We start from the raw sequence: 27,917 nt of genomic DNA, 5'->3' as shown, positions 1-27,917 counted from the left end.
AAGTGACCTGGAGATGAATCACCTGGAATGACCAGCAGTTCAGTTTTGCTGGATTGAGATTCAGCTTATGAGCAGTCGAACATGAAGATATGTCCACCAGACATGCAGATATCTGAGCAGAAGCAGTAGCATCTAAAGGGGAAGAAGGCGAAGATGAGTGGAGTGTCATCAGCATAGAAGAAAACCCATGTGAGGATATAACTGCCAAAAGAGTGAGTATGAAGGGAGAGAAAGAGAGGACCAAATATTTAGCCTTGTGGGACACTGGTGCCTGCATGTCAAGCCCTCCATGTTACCTGATATGAGTGACCTTTTAGCCTTCTAGGTAGGAAGCAAAGCATTTGTGAGGTTCTTATGATTGACCGTGTCAAATGCAGCGGAAATGAAATGGAGGATGAGAACAGATGCTTGGCTGATCTAGCAGCTTGTAGTTTCTCAGAAACAGCCAAAATGGCAATCTCTGTTTAATATGGAACTTTTAAACCAGACTGGTTGGGATCTTGGAGGTTGTTCTTAAAGAGATATACAGAGAGGTGCATTTCACACTTTTGGAAAGAAAGGTTATACTGGTCTGTAGTTGTTGAAGTCTGAAGGATAGCCTTAGCAGTAATAACCCTTGCTCTTTTGAAGGTAGTTGGAACATTGCCAGATGCTTTGAATCCATTGAGGTTTTGTGGTGATGAAGGTCTTGTAAGGTGGTCTGGAGCATAGTGGAAGGGCAGGTGGATGGATTGGAGAAATTGTAGTATCTCTTCTGCTGCTACGATTGAGAAATGTGACAGTGAAGGAGTAGGGGATTCCTAGCTGTGTAATGCAGGCGTAGTTGGGTGGAAGTGAAGTTCTGCCAGATAAGGTAACAGTTTGCAACAGTATAATACACATGTTCATTAGCCATTAGCTATATAATGTAAAAGGAATAATGGTATGATTTCCACTTAGATAACTTGCTACATTTTTCAGATTTTTCTATACACAGCATGTTAAAAGCACTAAATGCAGCGGGTAAAATTAATATTGAACATGTCGCCATTTCTCTAAGTAAATTTATTTCTCTCCCTTGTCTCCATGAGTCTGTTTACTCTTTACCTGAACTTTGCCTGTTTGTAACCCCGATGCTGATTTTGATTTTAATTTGTTTATGTGTCTGATATTAAAAGCTGCACCTGCACCCATCTTCACCTTTTTCACATCAGAGCTTCCAACCTTGTAGTAACAGTTTGGGGATGAAACATGTATCAGTATGTTATTCATCTGCCCACATACTTTTCACAGTATTTAGTGGAAATTACAGCATTAACACCACAAATCACCAAAAACTAAGAAAGATGCAGCTCAGCACCTGGTATCAAAATATACATTCAGACACTGATATTTTATATGCATTTTTTTTTATTGTTTTTGAAAATTGCATGTGGAAATAAATTCCAGAAAAGCAGAAACAAAACAAACTCAAAGTAAAATTATCCTGAATTTGAGAGAAATTATTGTACTTTTATTATATATAAACTGCAAGCGGTAAATGAAAGCATGTGAAACACACTGATGATGTTCAGAGTGCTGCATTTAAGTGCAGTAGAGCCTGTTAACACGTAGAATATCATAATAGCTCATCTTTGTGGCACGTCCGATCGGAACGTTATTGTCTGGTATGGGGATGATGGTCGGCTTGTCGTTCTTGGTGAAAGCAAACCTGGAACAATAAAGTGTGTTTGCAATTATGAATATAATTGTTCCTTTAACTGTCATTTTAAAAGAAAAAAATATATATTTATTTTACCTATTATAGTGCATGACAGAATTGTAGTCATATGGAGTGTTCAAATTGTTGGTGCGTCTAATATCAAAATTGTGTACAAAACCTGTGAATATATAAAATCACATAATTACAGAGAACAAAACTATTCAGAAATAAAATAAATAAATGCATAAATAAGAGCCCAGAATTCTCTGTTATTTGATTGTACCATTGCAACATGGTCCTCAGTCAAGATTTAGGTGTATTTTAAGTTTTGAACCAGATTTCTAGGTTTCCTTTTATGTAAGATTTGCTTTAGGTTTTTTCAATAAAGAAGAATGATCAGAAAGCACGACATTTAATATAAATGAAACATTAAAGAATCAGATCCTAATATAATGTATTAAAATCTATTCGAGAGCTTTTTAAATCCACATGAACAAGTGATTTTAAACACTGCACATTTTCCCCAAACTGAAACAGGTGATTTTACACCTCAGTTTACTGAGAAACAAAAAGTTTTGAGTTCAAGATGCCCTGAACACAACATTAACGGTCTTAGCATTGTGCCAAAATAAACCAATATTTTACTTTAACTGAATTTAAATTAAACTGTTATAGCCAATAATATAAATTAATAATAAGAACTTTATTAATAAGAATTAAGAAGTGAAATTTCTGCTCTGCTCACCTTTGATAACATTTTTGAAAAGGATTTTGACGTGTTTGTCACGGTCACAGCGGCTCTGCTCATGATTAAATCCCAGAGCGTGAAGAAGTTCATGTTGGACAATTTTGTAGTAAACACAGCCATTACGCTCTAAAGACAAAACCTGCCTTCCTTTAATGCGTCCAATAGATGAGTAGCACCTGTACACAAAAATACATTCTCAAGACTGCTTTCATTACATGAGAACTGGATTGGAGGTAAAACTGTTTGTCAAAATAGTCATCAATAACAGGATTAGTGACATACCCTTTGTCTGAGATGATATGAATGTAATCTACTTCAGTGGTGCGAGGAATGAATCGGATGCAGGTCGACTTTTGGAAGGAGTTCAGTGCACGCTGGATAACACATCTTTCAGAGGGTGCTGTCAGAAAGAGAAGCTTGTTAAAGGTAAATAATGAATCTCAGACACATTAAAAACAGATACAAAATAGAATTATACTCACAGTACTGACTGGAAATGACGTAAGGCACATAAACTTTCTTATTCTTTTTCTTGGGCCACTTGCACTTTTTAGAAGTACATGGATCTGCATTCTGGAGTCCAGTGAACACGGCTATATCACCTTCTATAATAGTGAAATCACCGTCTGGCTTTCCTGTTCAGTAAAACACAATTGTGGATTTCATTTTAATATGTTATACTTTATTTTCATTCATGTATCAGTTTATTCATGTTTATAAAACCACTGACACTCGATTTAGTAAAAATGTTTGTTAGTACATGACTACATTATAATGTGATATTTAATTTTTATGTGCTCTCTTTCTCTCTCTCTCTCTCTCTCTCTCTCTCTCTCTCTCTCTCTCTCTCTTACCAGCATTATTGTTGGCTCTTTCAATTATGGCAGAAACTGAGTAATAATCGCTGTCAATGCTGTTATCTGAAATGGAATTAAAAATATTAGTAAAATGTAATATGAGTATGGATGTATAATTTCTAAATGGTGAAGATAAATTATCTATAAGTGTAAATCTTACCATTTTCCTCAGAGGTCGCATTACAGAATTCCTATTGAATAATATCAAATAATAATTATATTCTATATTTATATTGTATATATTATATACTTCATATCAGCTTTTTAGATTTTGTCTAAATTACTCATAATATATTTAATGTGGTTAATATTTGTGTAACTCACCCTAATGGAATGACTCTGAACACTGACGCTGAGCAGGAGCAGGACGATGCCTTGTATCAGGTACATGATGAAATTCTCAGTCAGTGTATCAGCACTGAGAGTGGAGAATGTGGAGTAAAAGAACATCTTAAATACTCTCAAGTGTTTATCACTTCCCTTTCTAAGAAATCAGCTTCACTTTATAGAGAATCTTATGCAACAGTACAAAAAGTGTTTTTCTTGGTATTTAGTTTTGTTTTTTATGATTTAGTTACTTAACATGATAGAATTTCTGATGTTTGCAAAATTTCCCATTTTACAGGCTTCCTCCATGGCAAGGTAGTGTCGTGGGCCATCATGGTTTTGGGGTTTGATTATTCTCCAAAAAGAAAGGAAGTGGGAGAGAAGCTACTACAATCATGGTCGAAGTAGTGGTTCAAGCCACATTGAAAACCCTATTCCAGGTGCAAGTGAGTATCCAGAGCCAATGCAGATTGTGTACAAATGTGTCAGTGAGAAGACATGGAGAAGTGTCCATCTGCAATGGACAATATGCTACTGTGTTCACTATGGGAACACTACTTCATTCAGCAACTTCAATGATGCTCACTACTGCTGATTCAATACTATATTTTGTCACAAACATTCAGAGGGCCAAAAAACATTATGGTATTGTAAGGAATGTTTTATCCTCTGCCGCTTGGGCAGGATTGCCTTCTGTCCTCTGGACAGGATACCCCTGAATTCAGCCTTTCCTCTCGATCTTTGCTCTCCTACGTGCACGGGGAAGTCTCATTGAAACACACAAGTCAGCTTTCAGAGAGAAGTTCCGAAGTTTATTGTTACACACATGAAGATATACTTCCAGAGAGATGGAGAGAAAAAGGGAGCGCTGCCAGGTGTGTGTGTGTGTGTGTGTGTGTGTGTGTGTGTGTGTGTGTGTGTGTGTGTGTGTGTGTGTGTGTGTGTGTGTGTGTGTGTGAGACAATCCCACAAGGTCATGTTGGGCCTGCAAAAGATAAGCCTAAAACAGAAATAAAGGAACCACTTTGTGTGTACGAGCGAAGTAACACATCATGCCACAAAAGGATAGTTCAGGGTATGGTCAACAGAAACATACACAAAAAGTTTATTCTAGAAGCATACAGCAGAATTACTATAATTACTAATGGCAACAAGATACATATTACCATACTGTGAGAACATAAAAACGGTTAACGATAATAACTCCAAATCTGGTCATGTTATTCGTTTAGCAGAAGCAACAAAGCGAGGATTAGCCATACCAAAAGGTGTTCTCACAGCGTAAGCGTATAAAGAGCAGATATAGACAAGAACTGAGTGTTCTGGGTCAACCTCATCTAGGACGAGTGATCCAGGATATCTTACAATTCCCCTGTTTTATCCATGATAAATTAGAATGGATAAATCACAACTTAAACTAACAGACATGTCGCATAGGAATAGGATAATAATCAGAAACACGAGGGACGGGTTGATAACCAGAAAGCATACGGAATGATCGCTGGATACATTGAAAAATACATGGTCCAAATAGGCATAGCAACAGGAAAACGATGACAGTCGGGATTATCAAAGAAATATACGGCGCCCAATGACCAAACAGAGTATACAACCATCCCCATCCCCTACCTTGATTACCCTTTTCATCATCCTTAAGAGCCTGAGCCGTGGCACGCATTTTCTCAACTGCCTGCCCTATGACTCCGTGTTCATCGTCGTTGTCAGGGACGTATGTGCAACAACTATCCCCCACCAATGCACATACACCACCCTTTTCAGCCAGCAGGATATCTAAAGCTAATCTATTCTGTAGGGTTGTCAGGCGCAAAGCGGTGAGCTCAGTACGTATACCATCAACAGCGTTATAATACCATATTGTGGGAAAAAGGCGTCCCAAAACTTAGCAAAACGGGATTTAAGCTGATGTTCAGGGGGAGGGAAGGCAGGATCAGAGACAGCGGACCGTTTCTGCCGGGTCTGTGTTTGGTTGAGGTGTCCGAATATATATATGACGACGAGCCGAATCAGGTAAGAGCACACACCCCACCCCAATTATGCGTTAGATACATACAGTGCCCTCCACAATTATTGGCACCCCTGTTTAAGATGTGGTCGTGGACTTCTAAAAATTCTCCTTTTTCTTAAAACAACATAGAACCCAAATGCAAAAAAAAGAAAAAAATCCAACCTTTCATTTAAGTACATTACTTTGGTGGTAAAAAAAATCATACATTTAGAAAAAAAAAAACTTGAAATCATGTGTCCCACAATTATTGGCACCCCTAACAATTCCTCTGAAAAATTTAATTGTTTTTTTTTAAAATATATTTTTCTGTAGTTGCTAAGGTTGGTCAGGGTATCTAGGGACTTCTAATTAGTAATTCATGATTTCCTGTTTCCCTGGGGTATAAATATGACGTGACACAGAGGCCTAATTCTCTTACCCATTTGTCAACATGGCAAAGACAAGAGAACACACCATTCAAGTAAGGCAGATGTGTGTCGACCTTCATAAGTCAGGCAATGGCTACAAGAAAATAGCCACTCGCCTTAACTTGCCGGTATCTACAGTCAGAGGAATCATTAAGAAGTTTAAAACAACTGGAACAGTGACAAACAAGGCTGGAAGAGGTCCCAAGTTTATCTTGCCACAACGCACAGTGAGGAGGATGGTAAGAGAAGTAAAAATTTCCCAAGCTCACCGTCACAGAATTGCATCAAAGAGTGGCATCTTGGGGTCACAGAGTCTCCAAAACAACCATCAGACGCCTCTACATGCCAACAAGCTGTTTGGGAGGCATGCAAGGAAAAAGCCTTTTCTCACTAACACTCACAAACGTAAACGCCTGGAGTTTGCTAAGCGGTACTGGGACTTCAACTGGGATCGTGTGCTTTGGTCAGATGAGACTAAGATTGAGCTTTTTGGCAACAAACACTCTAAGTGGGTCTGGCGTAAAACAAAAGATGAGTATGCCGAAAAGCACCTCATGCCCACCGTGAAGTATGGTGGAGGATCTGTGATGCTGTGGGCCTGTTTCTCTTCCAAAGGCCCTGGGAACCTTGTTAGGGTGCATGGCATTATGAACGCTTTGAAGTACCAGGATATTTTAAATAAAAACCTGATGGCCTCTGCCAGAAAGCTGAAGATGGGTCGTCATTGGGTCTTTCAGCAGGATAATGATCCAAAACATGTGGTTCAGCAGTCACAAACTCAAGGTCCTCCCATGGCCATCTCAGTCCCCAGACCTCAACCCAATCGAAAACCTGTGGGGCGAGCTAAAGAGAAGAGTGCATAAGAGAGGACCCAGGACACTGGATGATCTAGAAAGATTGTGCAAAGAAGAATGGTCAAAATCCTCTCTCTGTGTTCTCCAATCTTGTGAAATGTTATAGGAGGAGATTAAGTGCTGTCTTGTTGGCAAAAGGAGGTTGTACAAAGTATTAACATCAGGGGTGCCAATAATTGTGGCACACATGATTTCAAGTTTTTTTTTTTTTCTAAATGTGTGATTTTTTTTTACCACCAAAGTAATGTACTTAAATAAAAGGTTGGATTTTTCTCTTTTTTTGCATTTGTTCTATGTTGTTTAAAAAAAAAAAGGAGAATTTTTTGAAGTCCACGACCACATCTTAAACAGGGGTGCCAATAATTGTGAAGGGCACTGTATATACTTGCTTCCCACACACCCAATACCAATCCTCTGTTCTATATACTGTGCCATTACCCGGGTGAATCAGAAAACAGATACGCGTGTCAGGACATGTTTGATTGACAAAATATTCAGAAAAGGTATGTGCGCAAAGGCGGTTGGGGGTGACCCCGAGGGAAATAGGTCCATCACGGTGGAAGCACAAGGGGAAAACATACTCTTTTGAAATGCGAGGTTTTATGGAGGTAAGGCTAAATAGTTCCTCCTCCGAGGAATGGGTCCAGGCTACTGTGACCGCAATCAGGAGGTCTATCAGTTTCTGAGTTGGTCTATTACAAACATGAAGACAACGATCACGATGTGTAAGGTTGTGTATCTGAGTATCTGGGATTACAGGATCATTCAGACAGAAGGCATTCATACAGGTGGATTCGGCAGCATTAAGGATTTCAGTCTCGTCCCGGGAGTTGGGTATTAGGGACTTGGACCCTACTGCAGATGGTAACTGCTGACACACATAGCATGGACCTGCTGTGTGCTGACGAGCCGTCCAGTTGGCGTATTGCCAGAAGGTGTTGTCGTGTGGGTGAGCCTGGGCGGGAATCCCAGCCCCAAGGCTGACGATTAGGAGAAAAAGGACAACCATACTGGTCACTGGTTGTGTTACCTCCCTGGATTGATGAGAGATTGTCATTCCGCTTTCCTTGACACGTCCTGCAGTTGTGAGGCTGCCCGAAGAGTCGGCACAGAAGGGTCTGAGGAGTTGTCACCGAACCTCGATAGATGATGACAGGAACCCGATACACGTCTCCTAGAGAACTCATAGGGAGGTCAAGAGGCTATGCTTCTGTAACATAAAGGAAAATAGTGATACACAGGAACATGTACACACAATTAAGAGGATCACTCCAGTGGGACATTTCTTGATTCTGGTAGCATGGATCCACTGTGGAAAAAGGTCAGTTAATACACCTGTGCATGTATTTCTGCTGGCCCCTCATATTTGCATTCACCCAATCGCCTGGGTTTTAGAGATTTAACCAGAACAGCATCCCCCACCTGGAAGGGATGGGTTGGTGTCAGAGGGATGACAGGTATAGATTTAGAGACCAGTTCATAATGTTTTGACAGTGTATCAATCAGGGCAGCAGAATACTCGGCGATGTGCACATCCAGATCAGCTGTACCTATCGCTGGTTTACCTTTTTTCCAGGGCGTTGGAAATGGTCGCCCAAAAATAATTTCGTGTGGTGATAGGTGGACATCTTTTCGCGGAGTCATTCTCATTTCGGCAAGGACTGCAGGTAGTAAGTCTACCCATTTTTTGTTACCTGTAGCTTGCATGGCCTTAGTCAGTTTGTCCTTAAGCGTCCGGTTAGTTCTCTCTACGATACCGGAGGACTGAGGGTGATAGGGAATATGGAAACGCCATGACAGGGATAGGTATTTACATAAGTCCTGCGTTACCTTCGCAGTGAATGGTGTTCCTTTGTCTGAATCAATCGCGTGAGGAACACCATATCGTGGTAAAATCTCTTTGGCTAAGATACGTGTGACGACCTTAGCATTTTCTCGTTGACAAGGGAAAGCCTCAACCCACCTTGAGAATTTGTCTACCATCACCAGGAGATACTTGAATGGACCACAGGGAGGCATGTGAGTGAAGTCAATCTGCCATTCAGAGAATGGAGCAGAGGGTAGTGGGAGGCACTCGTGTTTCGCTGCGCTCTTGGTGATGTTATTCTGGGCACAGATCAGACATCTGGATAAAATCGAGTCTATCATGCAGTTTAAGTTAGTTATACAAAAAAATCGGTTCATATCCTCCCTCACCCCCCTTCGTGCACGATGTGTAACACCGTGAAACTCACGCACAAGGAAAGGAACACAGTGAGATGGAAGGCATAGGCGACCATCTGCACTGTACCAAAGGCCATCGGAGGCCAAATAGGCATTGTGTGATTGCCAAAAGGCAGAATCATTCGGGGTGGCTGAGGATTAGACAGATGGCAAATGTAAATCAGGAATGAGAGCGGAGGAAAGAAGACAGGTATCAATAGGAGTGCTAAGAGAGGGGAAGAATACCTGAGCTTGAGCCACACTTTTTGCCACACTGTCAGCCAAGGAATTGCCTTTGGCCTTCACATTGTTGTCATAAGAATGGGATTTTGTTTTGATGATGGCCAGTGTGCGAGGAAGACAGCAAGCAGTGATAAGGTCCTGAACCAAGGACGAATGAGAAATGGATTTCCCCTCACACGAGAGGAAACCACAGGATTGCCAGATGCAGCCAAAATCATGCGCAAGGAAAGGTAAGTAACAGACAGAGTAACCACACAGAAATTTACCGTCATACGGCTTTGAACATGAGCCGTCCACAAAAAGTGACTCAACCCTGTTTAAAGGAGTGGAAGACAAATCAGGGCGTATACTAGTAGAGTGAACGACCTTGGAGCAGCAATCATGTGTGGTGTCGGACAGAGTGTCATCTTGTGCATTAATCAAACGAGCAAGGGCATGACCTAAAGTGTCGAAAGAGGAGGTGGCCTTGATTTCCAGATTACTGGTCGAGCAAAGGATAGTTTCATAGCCGGATCTTCTCTGTGCTGTCATGTGTTGTGTGTGTAGGTTCTGAATGACCTGTTTCACCTGATGTGGAGAATGCAAGATCATAGGATGAGACAACACTAGTTTTTCAGCGTCTTGAACCATCACAGCACAGGCAGCCACCGCACGGAGACACGCAGGTAAACCCTGAGCCACGGTGTCAAGTGTTTTGGACAGGAACGCACATGGTCTCATGCCCCCCCATGCTCCTGCGCCAAGACAGCAGAGGCAGTTCCGTCCTGTTCACACACATAAAGGTGAAAAACCTTATGATAGTTCGGAAGTCCGAGAGCAGGAGCTGAGCACAGAGCCGACCGCAAAGCCTCATACGCCTCATACATCTCAGGTGTCCACGTTAGCGGGTGCTGCAAAGGATCGTTGTGTGAGATCGCAGAGCGGAGACGTTTGTTGTGGAAAGAGCAGTCAGGTATCCATGGACGGCAGTAATTAATCAGGCCCAGGAAAGCCATGAGGGCATGCTTTGTGGAGGGATGCCTTGTGTTAAGAACGACCTGTATACGATCTTTAGAGAGCCGTTTGCTGCCTTGAGAGAGTTCGAACCCTAGGTATTTCACAGTGGTTCTACAAAACTGTAGTTTGGTTTTGGATACCTTGAATCCTTTTCTTGCCAGATGACGCAGGAGGCACAGGGAGGCTTGTTCACAGAGGTCCTCGGAGACTGTGGAGACCAGGAGATCATCTGCATACTGTAAGACAACAGAGTCAGAGGGGAGGGCAAGATCACAGAGTGCATCCCTTACCACAGCGGAAAAGACTGCCAGGGGGGTCAATGAATCCTTGTGGCAGACGTGTCCAAGTATATTGGTGCCCCCTGTGCGTGAAGGTGAAAAGAGGCTGCGTCTGCTCTTCTACAGGAACGCTGAAAAAGGCAGAACACAAGTCAATCACCGAGAAGTGTGTATGATTGCATGGAATTGAAGCGATAATAGAGGCCACATCGGGCACAACAGGTGCAACAGGAACCACAACATCATTTATTTTTCTCAAATCCTGAGTAAAGCACCAACTGCCGTCTGGCTTAGGAACCGAATTAACGGGTGTGTTGTATGAACTCACACACGGCTTGATCACACTCTGTTGTAACAGAGAGGTCAGGATTTTGTCTATTCCCTGCAACTTCGACTCAGAGAGAGGATACTGTTAAAACACAGGATGCAAATGTTTTAGTTTAGCTTCATATGGAGGACAATGAACCAAGCCCACATCTCGTCCTTATGCTCCGCCCAGAGGAGAGATGGAGAAGGTGAGAGAAATGTACAGCCTGCTCATGAGATCTCGGCCCAAGAGATTAAATGGACAATCAGGCATAAAAACAAAACGATGTTGCAGAAAAATATTTGTGTCGGAAGGACAAGTTACAAGCACGGATGGAGTAAATGGTGTTTCTTTTTCAACCCCTTCAATACCCACAGAGCTAATGGAATGACCAGAAATGGGTCCCTCATATTGTTTGCCTACCACTGACATTGTCGCCCCTATATCAAAGAGAAAGGGGTACACGGTGCCATCGATGCAAAGTTCCAGAAATGGCATCTCGTTTAACTGAGGGGATTCATAAGTACAATGCAGCATGGTAGGGGTTACGCTCTGTGGGCACCCCTATGCGTCATAGGGGCTGATTTGCATTCCTGCAAATGGGCTAGGTTCTGTAGGAGGAGGCGGTGGAGGGGGGGAGCCGGTGGGGTTCTTACTCTCATCCGATAGTCTCTTTCTACATTCTATAGCCCAATGTCCCTTCTTACCGCAGTAGTAACATACACCGGGCCGTTTTGGTTGGAGTTAGCACCAGACATATTTCACCTTCCCCTGCCTCTTCCCCGAAAACCCCCGCCTCCTGCCACAGCGAGGCAGGCCACTTGCTTACTCTCTAATATGCCATCACCTTCCATCGTACGCACCCTCTCCCCTAAATGTCTAACCGTCATGTTACAACGATCAGTGAGCTGATACTTCAGGACTTTCTGTACCTCCGGACGACAGTTATGCATAAAAGTTGTGAGGAACAGAGGGTTACTGTCTGCGTCCTCTAACTCCATCGCTCCCAATAAAGTCCAAGTCTCCCTAAATCGGGTCAAATATTTGGAAGTAGTTTCACCCTTCTCCTGTTTACAGTTAGTTACTTGAGAGAGATCTCTATTGGCCTGCTGCTGCTGGAGTAGGAATTTGGTCAACTCCTTTTTTAACGCTGGGAGAGCAAATTGCTCAGCCCAGTGATAATAATAGTGGGTGGTTTTGCTCTTACTTTTTTTCGACCCTTCCCCCTCGTCTTCCACCTCCGTTTTTGTTTCCATTTTAATCTCATCATTCCTAGGGTGTAAACTGGGCACCGCGGCAATAAGAGTTACCTCATCGTAACTGTCCCCTAGTACTGCATGAAGGATAAACCTATAGTCTGCGCCTGTCAACTGATTATGGTGGGTAGAGCTCATCAGCATGTCAACGAAATGCAGAGGTTTAGATGGGGACGGAAGAACCCTGATAATGTCTCTAAGTTCCCCGATCGATGGCAGATGTAATTGAGGCCACGGGCCGATTTTGACCATACGCATACCGCGTTAGTGTGGGTTTTGGGCCAGGGAGGAGGATCGATCTTTGGGACCGAAGGAGACACTAACCCGCCATCCCGATAGGGTGGGGTGGAGCATTTGGCAATAAAGATGGTTTTGGCTTGGCTTTGATTTTGTGCAGAGACTTAAGCTCTCTTTTGAGTTCGGTATGGAGTGATAGTCATCCCAGATTGGTTTCATTTCTACCCATTTTTGATAACTATCACCCATGTAAGAATAACCCCAGTTAGGATCGCCAAACCTTCATAAATTTGGGAATGTGCAGACTTCAGGTATTCAGACTTAAAGGTACCACCACGAGGATAAGTCAGAAATTGAGGTTGTGGTTCAGTCCACCCTGCTAAATTGTCTAGCCAGGGGGTAGTATGAAAGGTGAGACCACAACGATTCATCCAGTCCCGAGGGGCTTCCTCAGGATCTGGTTTAGGATATTTGTTCCAGAATTACCCATGACCAATATAGGTACAACTGTCTGACAATGTTAGACACAAAGGTTGGACACAAAGGTTGGAGGCCAGAGATTGAGAGAGATAAGGCGGTTTAATAAAATTTTCGATGTCTCAAGTTACTGTGACTGCAGAGACGGTTCAGCGCGCTACACAACGGTACAACGTCGACAACAAGTTCGCTTATGAATACAAGGTGCGTGCCTACACATTGAACGGTATGACAAGATACCAAATCAGCACTTACCCGAACACTGATATCCCGGACGAGCCCCAAGAACTGTAAGGAATGTTTTATCCTCTGCCACTTGGGCAGGATTGCCTTCTGTCCACTGGACAGGATACCCCTGAATTCAGCCTTTCCTCTCGATCTTTGCTCTCCTACATGCACGGGGAAGTCTCAATGAAACACACAAGTCAGCTTTCAGAGAGAAGTTCCAAAGTTTATTGTTTCACACATGAAGATATACTTCCAAAGAGATGGAGAGAAAAAGGGAGGGCTGCCAGGTGTGTGTGTGTGTGTGTGTGTGAGTGTGTGTGTGTGTGTGAGACAATCCCACAAGGTCATGTTGGGCCTGCAAAAGATAAGCCTAAAACAGAAATAAAGGAACCACTTTGTGTGTACGAGCGAAGTAACACATCATGCCACAAAAGGATAGTTCAGGGTATGGTCAACAGAAACATACACAAAAAGTTTATTCTAGAAGCATACAGCAGAATTACTATAATTACTAATGGCAACAAGATACATATTACCATACTGTGAGAACATAAAAACGGTTAACGATAATAACTCCACATCTGGTCATGTTATTCGTTTAGCAGAAGCAACAAAGCGAGGATTAGCCATACCAAAAGGTGTTCTCACAGCGTAAGCGTATAAAGAGCGGATATAGACGAGAACTGAGTGTTCTGGGTCAACCTCATCTAGGACTAGTGATCAAGGATATCTTACAGGTATGTTGCTTGTGCATATTTTCTATTCTTGTATCTGATTTCACTTTCGAGCAGGAGGAAAGTTAAATGGAACGATCTGGAATGAATGGCAACCTCCAGCACAAAGTTTGCAATGCAGGTTGCAGAAAGCACTGGTCAAGCTTGCTGGACGGGGAGAACTTTCTGCTGATCGGCCGGTCAGTCTATATCTAGCTAGGCTATGGCCTGAGGCATCACCTTCAGTAGCTCCTTGTAACAGACGTGTTCGCAGAATATGCCTCTTTCAAACCAACTACCTGCATGTCTTCCCTGACCACATCCATAAACCTCCTCCTTGGTCTTCCTCTTTCTTCCTTCCTGGTGACTCCATGCTCAGCATTCTCCTACTGATATACCCCATGTCCCTCCTCTGCACATGTCTATACCCTCTCAATCTCACCTCCCCCACCTTGTCTCCAAAACGTCCTACATGCACTGTCCCTCTAATAAACTCATTTCTAATACTGTCCATCGTCACTCCCAATGAACATCTCAACATCTTCAGCTCTGCTACCTCCAGCTCCACCTCCTGTCTTTTACTCAATGCCACTGTCTCTAATCCATACAACATCTCAGGTCTCACCACAGTCCTATAAACTTTCCTTTCACTCTCACAGATACTCTTCTATCACAAATCACTCCTGCTATCACTCTTCTCCACCCACTCCACCCTGCCTGCAATCTTTCCTTCACTTCTCGAACACACTCTCCATTACTTTGCACTGTGGACCCCAGGTACCTGAACTTCCACCTTCTCCACCTCTTCTCCCTGCAACCGCACCCCTCCACTGCCCTCCCTCTCATTCACACACATGTACTCTGTCTTACTCCTACTGACTTTCATTCCCCTTCTCTCCAGCGTGTACCTCCACCTCTCCAGGCTCTTCTCCACCTTTTCTTTACTCTCACCACAAATCACAACATCAACCACAAACATCATACGCATACCGCGTTAGTGTGGGTTTTGGGCCAGGGAGGAGGATCGATCTTTGGGACCGAAGGAGACACTAACCCGCCATCCCGATAGGATGGGGGTGGAGCATTTGGCAAGAGAGATTGTTTTGGCTTGGCTTCGATTTTGTGCAGAGACTTAAGCTCTCTTTTTGAGTTCGGTATGGAGTGATAATCATCCCAGATTGGATTCATTTCTACCCATTTTTGATAACTATCACCCATGTAAGAATAACCCCAGTTAGGATCGCCCAAACCTTCATAAATTTGGGAATGTGCAGACTTCAGGTATTCAGACTTAAAGGTACCACCACGAGGATAAGTCAGAAATTGAGGTTGTGGTTCAGTCCACCCTGCGAAATTGTCTAGCCAGGGGGTAGTATGAAAGGTGAGACCACAAGGATTCATCCAGTCCCGAGGGGCTTCCTCAGGATCTGGTTTAGGATATTTAGTTCCAGAATTACCCATGACCAAATATAGGTACAACTGTCTGACAATGTTAGACACAAAGGTTGGACACAAAGGTTGGAGGCCAGAGATCGAGATAGATAAGGCGGTTTAATAACATTTTCGATGTCTTAAGTTACTGTGACTGCAGAGACGGTTCAGCGCGCTACACAACGGTACAACGTCGACAACAAGTTCGCTTATGAATACAAGGTGCGTGCCTACACATTGAACGGTATGACAAGACACCAAATCAGCACTTACCCAAACACTGATATCCCGGACGAGCCCCCAAGAACTGTAAGGAATGTTTTATCCTCTGCCACTTGGGCAGGATTGCCTTCTGTCCCCTGGACAGGATACCCCTGAATTCAGCCTTTCCTCTCGATCTTTGCTCTCCTACATGCACGGGGAAGTCTCAATGAAACACACAAGTCAGCTTTCAGAGAGAAGTTCCAAAGTTTATTGTTACACACATGAAGATATACTTCCAGAGAGATGGAGAGAAAAGGGGAGGGCTGCCAGGTGTGTGTGTGTGTGTGTGTGTGTGTGTGTGTGTGTGAGACAATCCCACAAGGTCATGTTGGGCCTGCAAAAGATAAGCCTAAAACAGAAATAAAGGAACCACTTTGTGTGTACGAGCGAAGTAACACATCATGCCACAAAAGGATAGTTCAGGGTATGGTCAACAGAAACATACACAAAAAGTTTATTCTAGAAGCATACAGCAGAATTACTATAATTACTAATGGCAACAAGATACATATTACCATACTGTGAGAACATAAAAACGGTTAACGATAATAACTCCAAATCTGGTCATGTTATTCGTTTAGCAGAAGCAACAAAGCGAGGATTAGCCATACCAAAAGGTGTTCTCACAGCGTAAGCGTATAAAGAGTGGATATAGACGAGAACTGAGTGTTCTGGGTCAACCTCATCTAGGACTAGTGATCAAGGATATCTTACAGGTATGTTGCTTGTGCATATTTTCTATTCTTGTATCTGATTTCACTTTCGAGCAGGATGAAAGTTAAATGGAACGATCTGGAATGAATGGCAACCTCCAGCACAAAGTTTGCAATGCAGGTTGCAGAAAGCACTGGTCAAGCTTGCTGGACGGGGAGAACTTTCTGCTGATCGGCCGGTCAGTCTATATCTAGCTAGGCTATGGCCTGAGGCATCACCTTCAGTAGCTCCTTGTAACAGACGTGTTCGCAGAATATGCCTCTTTCAAACCAACTACCTGCATGTCTTCCCTGACCACATCCATAAACCTCCTCCTTGGTCTTCCTCTTTTCTTCCTTCCTGGTGACTCCATGCTCAGCATTCTCCTACTGATATACCCCATGTCCCTCCTCTGCACATGTCTATACCTCTCAATCTCACCTCCCCACCTTGTCTCCAAAACGTCCTACATGCACTGTCCCTCTAATAAACTCATTTCTAATACTGTCCATCGTCGTCACTCCCAATGAACATCTCAACATCTTCAGCTCTGCTACCTCCAGCTCCACCTCCTGTCTTTTACTCAATGCCACTGTCTCTAATCCATACAACATCTCAGGTCTCACCACAGTCCTATAAACTTTCCCTTTCACTCTCACAGATACTCTTCTATCACAAATCACTCCTGCTATCACTCTTCTCCACCCACTCCACCCTGCCTGCAATCTTTCCTTCACTTCTCGAACACACTCTCCATTACTTTGCACTGTGGACCCCAGGTACCTGAACTTCTCCACCTTCTCCACCTCTTCTCCCTGCAACCGCACCCCTCCACTGCCCTCCCTCTCATTCACACACATGTACTCTGTCTTACTCCTACTGACTTTCATTCCCCTTCTCTCCAGCGTGTACCTCCACCTCTCCAGGCTCTTCTCCACCTTTTCTTTACTCTCACCACAAATCACAACATCAACCACAAACATCATACGCATACCGCGTTAGTGTGGGTTTTGGGCCAGGGAGGAGGATCGATCTTTGGGACCGAAGGAGACACTAACCCGCCATCCCGATAGGATGGGGGTGGAGCATTTGGCAAGAGAGATTGTTTTGGCTTGGCTTCGATTTTGTGCAGAGACTTAAGCTCTCTTTTTGAGTTCGGTATGGAGTGATAATCATCCCAGATTGGATTCATTTCTACCCATTTTGATAACTATCACCCATGTAAGAATAACCCCAGTTAGGATCGCCAAACCTTCATAAATTTGGGAATGTGCAGACTTCAGGTACCACCACGAGGATAAGTCAGAAATTGAGGTTGTGGTTCAGTCCACCCTGCTAAATTGTCTAGCCAGGGGTAGTATGAAAGGTGAGACCACAATGATTCATCCAGTCCCGAGGGGCTTCCTCAGGATCTGGTTTAGGATATTTAGTTCCAGAATTACCAATGACCCAATAGAGGTACAACTGTCTGACAATGTTAGACACAAAGGTTGGACACAAAGGTTGGAGGCCAGAGATCAAGATAGATAAGGCGGTTTAATGACATTTTCGATGTCTTAAGTTACTGTGACTGCAGAGACGGTTCAGCGCGCTACACAACGGTACAACGTCGACAACAAGTTCGCTTATGAATACAAGGTGCGTGCCTACACATTGAACGGTATGACAAGACACCAAATCAGCACTTACCCAAACACTGATATCCCGGACGAGCCCCCAAGAACTGTAAGGAATGTTTTATCCTCTGCCACTTGGGCAGGATTGCCTTCTGTCCCCTGGACAGGATACCCCTGAATTCAGCCTTTCCTCTCGATCTTTGCTCTCCTACATGCACGGGAAGTCTCAATGAAACACACAAGTCAGCTTTCAGAGAAGTTCCAAAGTTTATTGTTACACACATGAAGATATACTTCCAGAGATGGAGAGAAAGGGAGGCTGCCAGGTGTGTGTGTGTGTGTGTGTGTGTGTGTGTGTGTGTGTGTGTGTGTGTGTGTGTGAGACAATCCCACAAGGTCATGTTGGGCCTGCAAAGATAAGCCTAAAACAGAAATAAAGGAACCACTTTGTGTGTACGAGCGAAGTAACACATCATGCCACAAAAGGATAGTTTAGGGTATGGTCAACAGAAACATACACAAAAAGTTTATTCTAGAAGCATACAGCAGAATTACTATAATTACTAATGGCAACAAGATACATATTACCATACTGTGAGAACATAAAAACGGTTAACGATAATAACTCCAAATCTGGTCATGTTATTCGTTTAGCAGAAGCAACAAAGCGAGGATTAGCCATACCAAAAGGTGTTCTCACAGCGTAAGCGTATAAAGAGCGGATATAGACGAGAACTGAGTGTTCTGGGTCAACCTCATCTAGGACTAGTGATCAAGGATATCTTACAGGTATGTTGCTTGTGCATATTTTCTATTCTTGTATCTGATTTCACTTTCGAGCAGGATGAAAGTTAAATGGAGCGATCTGGAATGAATGGCAACCTCCAGCACAAAGTTTGCAATGCAGGTTGCAGAAAGCACTGGTCAAGCTTGCTGGACGGGAGAACTTTCTGCTGATCGGCGGTCAGTCTATATCTAGCTAGGCTATGGCCTGAGGCACCACCTTCAGTAGCTCCTTGTAACAGGCGTGTTCGCAGAATATGCCTCTTTCAAACCAACTACCTGCATGTCTTCCCTGACCACATCCATAAACCTCCTCCTTGGTCTTCCTCTTTTCTTCCTTCCTGGTGACTCCATGCTCAGCATTCTCCTACTGATATACCCCATGTCCCTCCTCTGCACATGTCTATACCCTCTCAATCTCACCTCCCCCACCTTGTCTCCAAAACGTCCTACATGCACTGTCCCCCTAATAAACTCATTTCTAATACTGTCCATCGTCGTCACTCCCAATGAACATCTCAACATCTTCAGCTCTGCTACCTCCAGCTCCACCTCCTGTCTTTTACTCAATGCCACTGTCTCTAATCCATACAACATCTCAGGTCTCACCACAGTCCTATAAACTTTCCCTTTCACTCTCACAGATACTCTTCTATCACAAATCACTCCTGCTATCACTCTTCTCCACCCACTCCACCCTGCCTGCAATCTTTCCTTCACTTCTCGAACACACTCTCCATTACTTTGCACTGTGGACCCCAGGTACCTGAACTTCTCCACCTTCTCCACCTCTTCTCCCTGCAACCGCACCCCTCCACTGCCCTCCCTCTCATTCACACACATGTACTCTGTCTTACTCCTACTGACTTTCATTCCCCTTCTCTCCAGCGTGTACCTCCACCTCTCCAGGCTCTTCTCCACCTTTTCTTTACTCTCACCACAAATCACAACATCAACCACAAACATCATAGTGCGTGGAGACTCCTGTCTGACCTCATCCTTTAAGCTGTTTATCACCACTGCAAACAGGAAAGGGCTCAGAGCCGATCCTTGATGCAGTCGAACCTCCACCTTGAACCAGTCTGTCGTTCCTACTGCACACTTCACTGCTGTCACATTGTCCTCAAACATGTCCTGCACCACCCTCACATACTTCTCTGACACACCCGACTTCCTCATACAATACCACAACTCCTCTCTCCACCCTGTCGTACGCTTTTTTAAAATCCACAAATACACAATGCAACTCTTTCTGACCTTCTCTATACTTCTCCATCAACATTCTCAAAGCAAATAATGAGTCTGTGGTGCTCTTCCTCGGCATGAAACCATACTGCTGCTCACAGATGGTCACCTCTTCTCTCAGCCTGGCTTCCACTACTCTTTCCCATAACTTCACGGTGTGACTGATCAACCTAATTCTCCTGTAGTTACTGCAGGTCTGCACATCTCCCTTATGCTTAAAGATCAGTACCAGCACACTCCTTCTCCATTCCTCAGGCATCCTCTCACCTTCCAAAATCCTGTTAAACAGTCTGGTTAGAAACTCCACTGCCATTTCTCCTAAACATCTCCATGATTCTACTGGTATGTCATCTGGTCCAACCGACTTTCCAGTCTTCCTGATTTTTCCTCCTAATAGCTGATCTCACTTCTTCCTTCTTCCTTCCACCTTCTTAAAACACCTGTGTGCACCTTCCTCCACTCTTATTCATCAGCCTATAATCCTCTTTCTTCTTAAAATAAGTATTTACCACTGCCTTTCCATCTTTTTAGCAAAATCTACCACCATCTGCCCTTCCACATTCCTCTCCTTAAGACCTACCTACCCATCACCTCATCATCACCTCTGTTCCCTTCACCTACATGCCCATTAAAGTCTGCCCCAATCACCAATCTTTAATTCCTAGGTTCACCTTCTACCACTTCATCTAATTCACTCCAGAATCTTTCCTTCTCCTCCATCTCACAACCCACTTGTGGAGCATAAGCACTGATGACATTTATCATCACGCCTTCATCTTCCAGCTTCACGTTCATCACTCTATCAGAAACTCTCTTCACCTCCACTACACTCTTACTGTACTCTTCCTTCAGAATCACCCCTACACCAATTTTCTTTCCATCCACACCATGATAGAACAGTTTAAACACCTAAAATGTTACTGGTCTTACTCCCTTTCCACTTGGTTTCCTGAACACACAACATGTCTACCTTTCTCCTCTCCATCATATCAGCTCCCTCTCTCCTTTTACCAGTCATAGTACCAACATTTAAAGTACCAACCCGAACCTCCACTCTCCTCCACTTCTTTTTTCCCTGCTGTCTCCGTAGACGTCTTACAATAGTGGCCTGTGGCGGTCGTTGGTAACCCGTCCTATATTTTCTCGACCTTGTGAGAACTTTGGCTGCAGCGTTTTGGACAAACTGTAGCTTGTTTATTAATGAAGCAGGACATCAACCTAGTAATGCATTACAATAGTCCAGTCTGGAGGTCATGAATGCATGGACAAGCTTCTAAATGCAGGTTGAAATGCTGGAGCTTCTGTTTACTGCTTTTTGGGCCAATGAGCAAAATCTCTGTCTCATCAGAATTAAAAAATAGAAAGTTATGAGTCATCCAGTCTTTTATTTCTTTAAAACACTCCGTTATCCGAGCTAATTGAGTGTATCGTCTGGTTTAGATGAGATATATAGCTGGGTATCATCAGAATAACATTGGAAGCTGATCCCATGCCTTCTAATAATTATCCTAAGGGAAGCATGTATATTGTGAAAAGCAGGGGTCCTAGAACTGAACCTTGTGGCACCCCATAATTTACTTGCAGTAACCTGGATATTTCTCCATTTAAGTCTACAAAATGGTAACGATCGGACAGGTCGGATTTAAACCAGCTTAATGCCTGTCCCTGAATGCCAATGTAATTTTGTAAGCAATCCAGGAGAAGATCATGATCTATAGTGTTGAATGCAGCACTAGCAAAACTAACAGCGAGATGTAGCCTTGGTCTGAAGCTAAAAACGGGTCATTAGTGATTTTAACCAGAGCAGTTTCTGTGCTGTGATGGGGCAGTAGTGGCAGAATGGCTTAAGGCAACCAACTGGATGTAACTGCAGTGCTTCCTAAGCTATGCAAAATGTTACTGCTGATCACCTGTGACTACAGCCATGTTGCACTAATCATCCCCTCCTTTATTCCTTCTATTTTTTTACCCATCTTACTCTTTCATTGTAAAGGTCTATGCCTCAGACTCATTGCCTGACCTCTGATTAATGAAACTATTAAGTTTGCCCTAGAGCATATGTGTCAAACAACAATATGTCAAACAAAACACATCCTGCCTGGCGTACAATTATATCTAGCCTGCAAGATCATTTTATATATATATTTTTTTAAAGGCCTAGCAAAATGGACCTCATACCGGGTTTATCTACTGTTATTTATTGTAAATAGGCCACTTATGCACTTCTGGTTACATGTACATGTACTTCTGTACATGTAACTTGCACAATGACAATAAAGTCGAATCTAATCTGATTTAATGTAATATGAAGCGCCGATAACACATAAACTACAAATTCTCAAACACAAAACAAACTTGTTACCAAAAAAAGATGCCAAGCATCCAGCTATAGATTTTCGAAGAATTTACAGGATTTGGTGTAATACCTTAATAAAATGTCCTCAAATGTGTTACAAAATTGTATTAAGAAACATTGTTCGCTGTGGTGAAACTGCATGTACTTACAGTATGTGTTCATCTTTGCCTGTAAGTGCTTTCTTTTACTTATCTACTGTAATATTGTGGTTTACTTCTCTGCAGACTTTCATTTGTGACACTGGGGTTGAGAAACCCTGATCTTCAGCTAACACTTTCTGAGAAAATCTGACATTAAAATTCAGTTGCTGAATTCTGACCAAGGTGAATAAAGAAAACTATACTCAAACATTATACAGTAAAATTATACTGAACTTCAGCATATAAAACACTTGTATGCACCAGATCTAAAATCTTCTTTACTCAGTGTTCCTCAAATCCTGAGTAAATTTTATATTAATTTAAATGTAATTACAATTCAATTGAGAATATTAAAAAAAAAAGGTTCATGGAAATCCAGAATAAAGATTTCACCAAGAGGAAAAATACACCAGATAATTGACTTTTACAAAAAAATATTTAGTCATTGGAAACTGATGTGCGCATTCAAAGCAAAAAAATTATTCTTGAACAAAAAATTCAAAGAGAGGTCAATGAGGATCTATCGTGTAACAGGAACTGAAAAACATAAATAAAGTTTTCAGCCCACACCTTGAAATGTACACTGAAAATAGTTTGGACAGATCTGACCATATACTATGCAGCTGTGATCGAAAGCTTTCTTTATATTACACCATCATGTGCATCTGAGGATATAATAAATTCCAGCTATGTCTGTATTAGTATAAGGTGGTAGCTCGGTGTTTAAGACACTGTACTTTGGATCAGAAGATCTCAAGTTCACTGCCACATGCTGGGCCCTTGAGCAAGTCCCTTAACCTCATCTGCTTTAAAGTCACTTTGGGTAAATGCATCTTCCAAATGCCATAAATGTCAATGTAAATGTATTTTCACCGCACAAATGCTGCCTGGAAATAGAGATAAACGCTTTTAAAGATCAGAGTTCAGAGTATGCATGATCCTTCTCATACTTAATGACTATCTGTACTTCTGAAAACAACATTCCTGTTTTAATGTTGGATAATATAACAGCAAACTCATTATTATTATTAGGAAGCCAAGCACTGAAGCTGTGTAGGTACCCTACTGTTATTCTGCATTTTTTTCCTCTTCTTGCTAGAGTATCAATGGCAACCATACAACTGTCTGGTAAAATGTGACTTGTCCAAACATAAACAATTTGATACATAAAAGCTGATCAATCGTATTTTGAATAATCTAAAATACTTGCCTATAACAACAAAGCTGCCAAACAGTAAAAAAGGCAGTATCTCAGCATCGGTTTAGTGCACTGACACAAAGAATCTGAGAATGGCTTTTTATTTTTTCATAATGAGTACATTACTACAATAATAAACATCCTAGACAGAAATACACTGACATTTAGACTTACCAACAGACAGAGGATAGATAGATAGATAGATAGATAGATAGATAGATAGATAGATAGATAGATAGATAGATAGATAGATAGATAGATAGATAGATAGATAGATAGATAGCAGTGGTGGACAGTAACAAAGTAAATGTAATTCGTTACTGTACTTAAATAGTTTTTTAAGTAGTTATTTGACATTTCAAAGTCAAATAACTTTGTACTCAACTACATTTAGTGAAATCAGTTGTTCCTTATGTATGAGTAAATAAAAACTGGTCAAACGCACAGTATGTTTTGAACTGTTCTTGATTGCCGCTTGACAGTGGCGGATTTAGGCAACATCTTGCTCATCAGTGTCTGTGAATGTTATCAGAGAAATAATCTCTCTTTAATATCCACCCACTACTCTTATAACATTATAATCTATAGTATGTAGTTTATCATAATGTGTGTAGATTATACTGAAGGAGGGCCATATTTAAATAGTTGTTCCAACTTCCTCCACAGACTCATTTTGTGGACATAAACGTCCAGTGTTCACACTGAACACAGTCAGTTAAGCCTCTCCTGGTCTGGGGCCTAAAACAGAGGAGGAGAGAATGCTTGGAGCATAACAGGTTGTGGGACAACAACTTAGAAACCCAACCCGTGAGGGAAGCATTTTCAGGATCTCCTGGGCACACTTCCGGTTTCGTGGCATGCACTTCTGGTTTCGCGGCGCGCACTTCCGGTTCCGCGGTGAGCACTTCCGGGCCGGCGGCCATCTTGCCGTTTTTCCCGCGCCTCCCGGTATATAAGGACAATCAAGACTTTAGCTCCTGGCCAGATTATTTTACTGGCTTCCTTGCCCCTGAGATTACTCTTGCCACCCTGCCTGCCCTGGTTTCTGATCCTGTTCCTGATCCCTGTTCTGCTCTGCCTATTTACCTGGTTTAGATTCTGGACTGTTTTTTTGGTTAGTTTTTTTTGCTCTGCCCTGTTTTGCCTAGTTTTCCGGTTTATGGATTTTTGCACTGTTTTGGTTTTTTGTTTTTGTTTTTCCTGCATTGCCATTTTGCCTGTGCCTTGACCCTGGACTGTTTTTGGATTGTGTTTTTGCCTTTGCCCCATTGCTCAGCCTGATTACTTTTTTTATTACTAAAGCCTTTTTTTTCTATACCCCTGTGTGCATCATCATTTAGGTCCTCACTCACCTAGCCCTGCATGCCCTTACATGATGACCGGGAACTCCCAACATGGGGTGCTGAGACAGGAACCCAGGATCTCTTCAGCCATCTAAGGCACGCAGGGCTCACCGTGTGACCTTGGTTGCATGGAGCAGATTGCCCCTCTAAGAGAAACCCCCTAGGTCCTGAGACTCCACTGAAGGGGTCTCATGTGCAGGATGCCAAGTGGTCATCAGCCCCAGCAGTCTCTGGAACTGCTTGACAGTGAGTGACTGTCCTTCTCTGACCCTACTGATGGCCGTAAGGATGGATGCAATGCAGGCAATGCAGGCAGGAGACAGCTGCACACAGGGTCAAATCCCATACGATGATAAATTGTTCTCTGTAATGGAGAAAGCACACTCTTTTTGGCATTCAGCCGTAATCCCAGTTCCATCATGAGGGCATGGATATAGTTTAAGATGTGGATGCCCTGAAGTCTCAGAGGAACCAGAGCTGCATTCTCGGAAACCGAGGAGGATGCTCACTGGAGCTGGCTGAGCACTGAAGCACTGATTGTGGCAGAGTTAACGGCCCAGGTTTCTGGGGGTGCCGGGGTGGGGCAGGAACCATGTAATGAGGTGCATCATGCCCTTTGCCAGCGGATCAGCTGCTTGCACTCTCCAAACCAGCACTTCTTACCAGAGTCAGGCACGAGAATCCCCTGGAGATCAGGAGGAAACACAACAGATACAGAGCCGGTACGAAGATAAGAGTAAAGTGGAGGAGATTTAAACCGCCGGTTCCATCCGTCATCTTCTGCCACAACATTATTATTCCTCCAACAATGCTATGATGTTATCCTAACAACAAACCTTTTCATCACCAGCGACTTGAAAGAACTGTTAAACAAGAAGAAGAGAGCTTTTAGGTCTGGTGACATGGATGAACTGAAAAGGATACAGGGGAGACTGAGAGAGTGCATTGACTTGTATCAACAAAAGCTGGAGAGTAAACTTCAGCAAAACAACATTAGAGATATGTGGACGGGAATGAAGCAGATCACTGGATTTAACATTAAAGACCGTCAGCAGGGGGCAGCCTGGACAGAACCAACAAGCGGAACTTGCGTTTTAACAGATTCAGATGTTAAAAAACATACCTAAGAAGGCTGTGGAGCTCAGGGACTGCTACCACGGAGACCTGGAGCGGAGCGATGCTCTCAGTGAAGACGCCCACCACGGAGGTCTGGAGCTCAGGGACTGCTACCACGGAGACCTGGAGCGGAGCGATGCTCTCAGTGAAGACCGGATGCGGGGAGACATTCACCAAGGAGACCTGGGGCGGAGTGATGCCCTCAGCGAAGACTGGATGTGGGGAGACGTCCACCACGGAGACCTGGAGTGGAGTGATGCCCTCAGCGAAGACCGGAGGCAGCGTGACATCCTCGGCGGAGGTCTGGATCTGGAGCCATGGCCTTCGGTGGAGCCCGGGGCAGCGGTTTGACTTCCCTTTCGCAGTCCTGGAGCTGATTCGTGTGCTCGGGGGACCCCTTGGGAGGAGAGAAACTCTCTAGGACCCTCTAGCAGAGAGGGGCTCGCCTGGAGACCCTGGCGCAGAGAGGAGCTTGCCTGGAGACCCTGGAGCGGAAAGGAGCTCCCCTGGAGACCCTGAAACAAGGATGAGCTGGCCTGGAGACCCTGGAGTGGAGAGGAGCTAGCCTGGAGACCATGGAGCGGAGAGGAGCTCACCTGGAGACCCTGGAGTGGAGAGGAGCTCGCCTGTAGACCATGGAGCGGAGAGATGCTCTCTGGGACTCTCTGGAGCGAAGCGGAGCTCTCCTGGAGGTCCTGGGATGGAGCAGAGTTTTCTTGGAGGTCCTGGAGCGAGGCTGAGCTCTTTTTAGGAATCTGGAGCGAAGCTGAGCTCTCTTCAGGAATCTGGAGCGAAGCTGAGCTCTCCTCGGGACTCTGGAGTGAAACGGAGCTCTCGGGGACTCACTGGAGCGGAACGGAGCTCATGGGTACTATCTGGAGCGGAACAGAGCTCATGGGGACTCTCTGGAGTGAAACGGAGCTGAACTCTCCTTGGAGACCTGGAGCGGAGCTGAGCTATCCTGGAGGACCTGGTGCGGGGCTGAGCTCTCCTGGGGATTCTGGAACAGAGCTAAGCTCTCCTTGAGGTACTGGAGCGGGGCGGAGCTCTTCTTGTGGCCCTGGAGCAGGGCGGAGCCATCCCGAAGGTTCTGGAGCAGGGAGGAGAGCTCCTGGAGGTCCTGTAGTGAGACAGAGCCGTCCTGGATGGCCTGGAGCACGGTGGAGATCCCTTGGAAAACCTGAGGCGGAACGGCGCTCTTTGAAGCGGGGCAGAGGAGATGGAGATCAGCCGTGATCATTCCGAGCTCCCTGGTGAGAAGCTGGAGGAGCCGGGTGCATGAGCCGAACTCGCCTCCAGTCGCGTCCCACAACTTAGGGGCAAGAGAGAGGGTTTCCCCAGTCAGTAGAGAGATGTTAAATGCGATCCTCGCTCCTTCCTTTGGGAAGCTGGACAGGTACGCCGCCATGTAACTTTTCACACTCCGTACAAATACGCTTCACTCAGCCCTGTTGCCGGAGAAGCGAGCCGGAAGTCCCGAGACGTCATCGAGGGGGTGTGGCGCTGCCAAGCATGACTGAGAAATGGCTGTGGGCGTCCGGGTTTTCCCGGAGGCGGAGCTTGGCTGCCGCTTGATCGCGGCCAAGCGAACCCGACCTCCAGGACCACGGCGTTAATCCGATCATGTCCTTCTCTTTTTTTTCCTCTCTTTTTTGTCCTTATATTCCCTTTCAGGGGTCCGTTATTCTGTTAGGCGTGAGGATATGGAGGCGGAAGCCGGAATATCAGCAAGCGTGTTTATTTTCAGAAAGGCAGAGCCAACACAAAATACCCGCAGAGATTGGGATAATCCAGCAAAAGGCAGTCCATAAATAATCACTACTCTGCGTTACGGATAAAGCACAGAGGCAGCGACGGAGAAATGTCAGTAGTCCGGGGTGCGTTTGGGAAGGCAA

The 27,917-nt window shown here is 44.0% G+C and overlaps 2 protein-coding genes across 3 annotated transcripts in view; both read right to left on the bottom strand.

The window, feature by feature from the left end:
- The window catches only part of LOC124379852 (low choriolytic enzyme-like), an 81,024-nt gene that overhangs the window by 18,551 nt on the left and 34,556 nt on the right, over positions 1-27,917 (bottom strand). The window lies entirely within an intron of this gene.
- Positions 1,372-18,056, bottom strand: LOC124379847 (low choriolytic enzyme-like). 2 transcript variants are annotated; one of them, XM_046840431.1, is made up of 9 exons: positions 17,915-18,056; positions 3,611-3,704; positions 3,447-3,477; positions 3,284-3,349; positions 2,912-3,064; positions 2,712-2,829; positions 2,427-2,605; positions 1,778-1,859; positions 1,372-1,690 (listed from the first exon to the last, which is right to left on the bottom strand). In XM_046840431.1, exons 2-9 carry the CDS (start codon positions 3,674-3,676, stop codon positions 1,564-1,566), a joined length of 822 nt encoding a protein of 273 aa, XP_046696387.1. In that variant the 5' UTR covers positions 3,677-3,704; positions 17,915-18,056; the 3' UTR covers positions 1,372-1,563. The 2 variants fall into 2 exon arrangements, with proteins under 2 accessions (XP_046696387.1, XP_046696386.1); XM_046840430.1 differs by lacking the exon at positions 17,915-18,056 and adding an exon at positions 15,542-16,627.

This window comes from Silurus meridionalis, chromosome 26, assembly GCF_014805685.1.
Source record: "Silurus meridionalis isolate SWU-2019-XX chromosome 26, ASM1480568v1, whole genome shotgun sequence".
Taxonomy (NCBI): domain Eukaryota; kingdom Metazoa; phylum Chordata; class Actinopteri; order Siluriformes; family Siluridae; genus Silurus; species Silurus meridionalis.
This window is presented reverse-complemented; position numbering and strand designations above follow the sequence as displayed.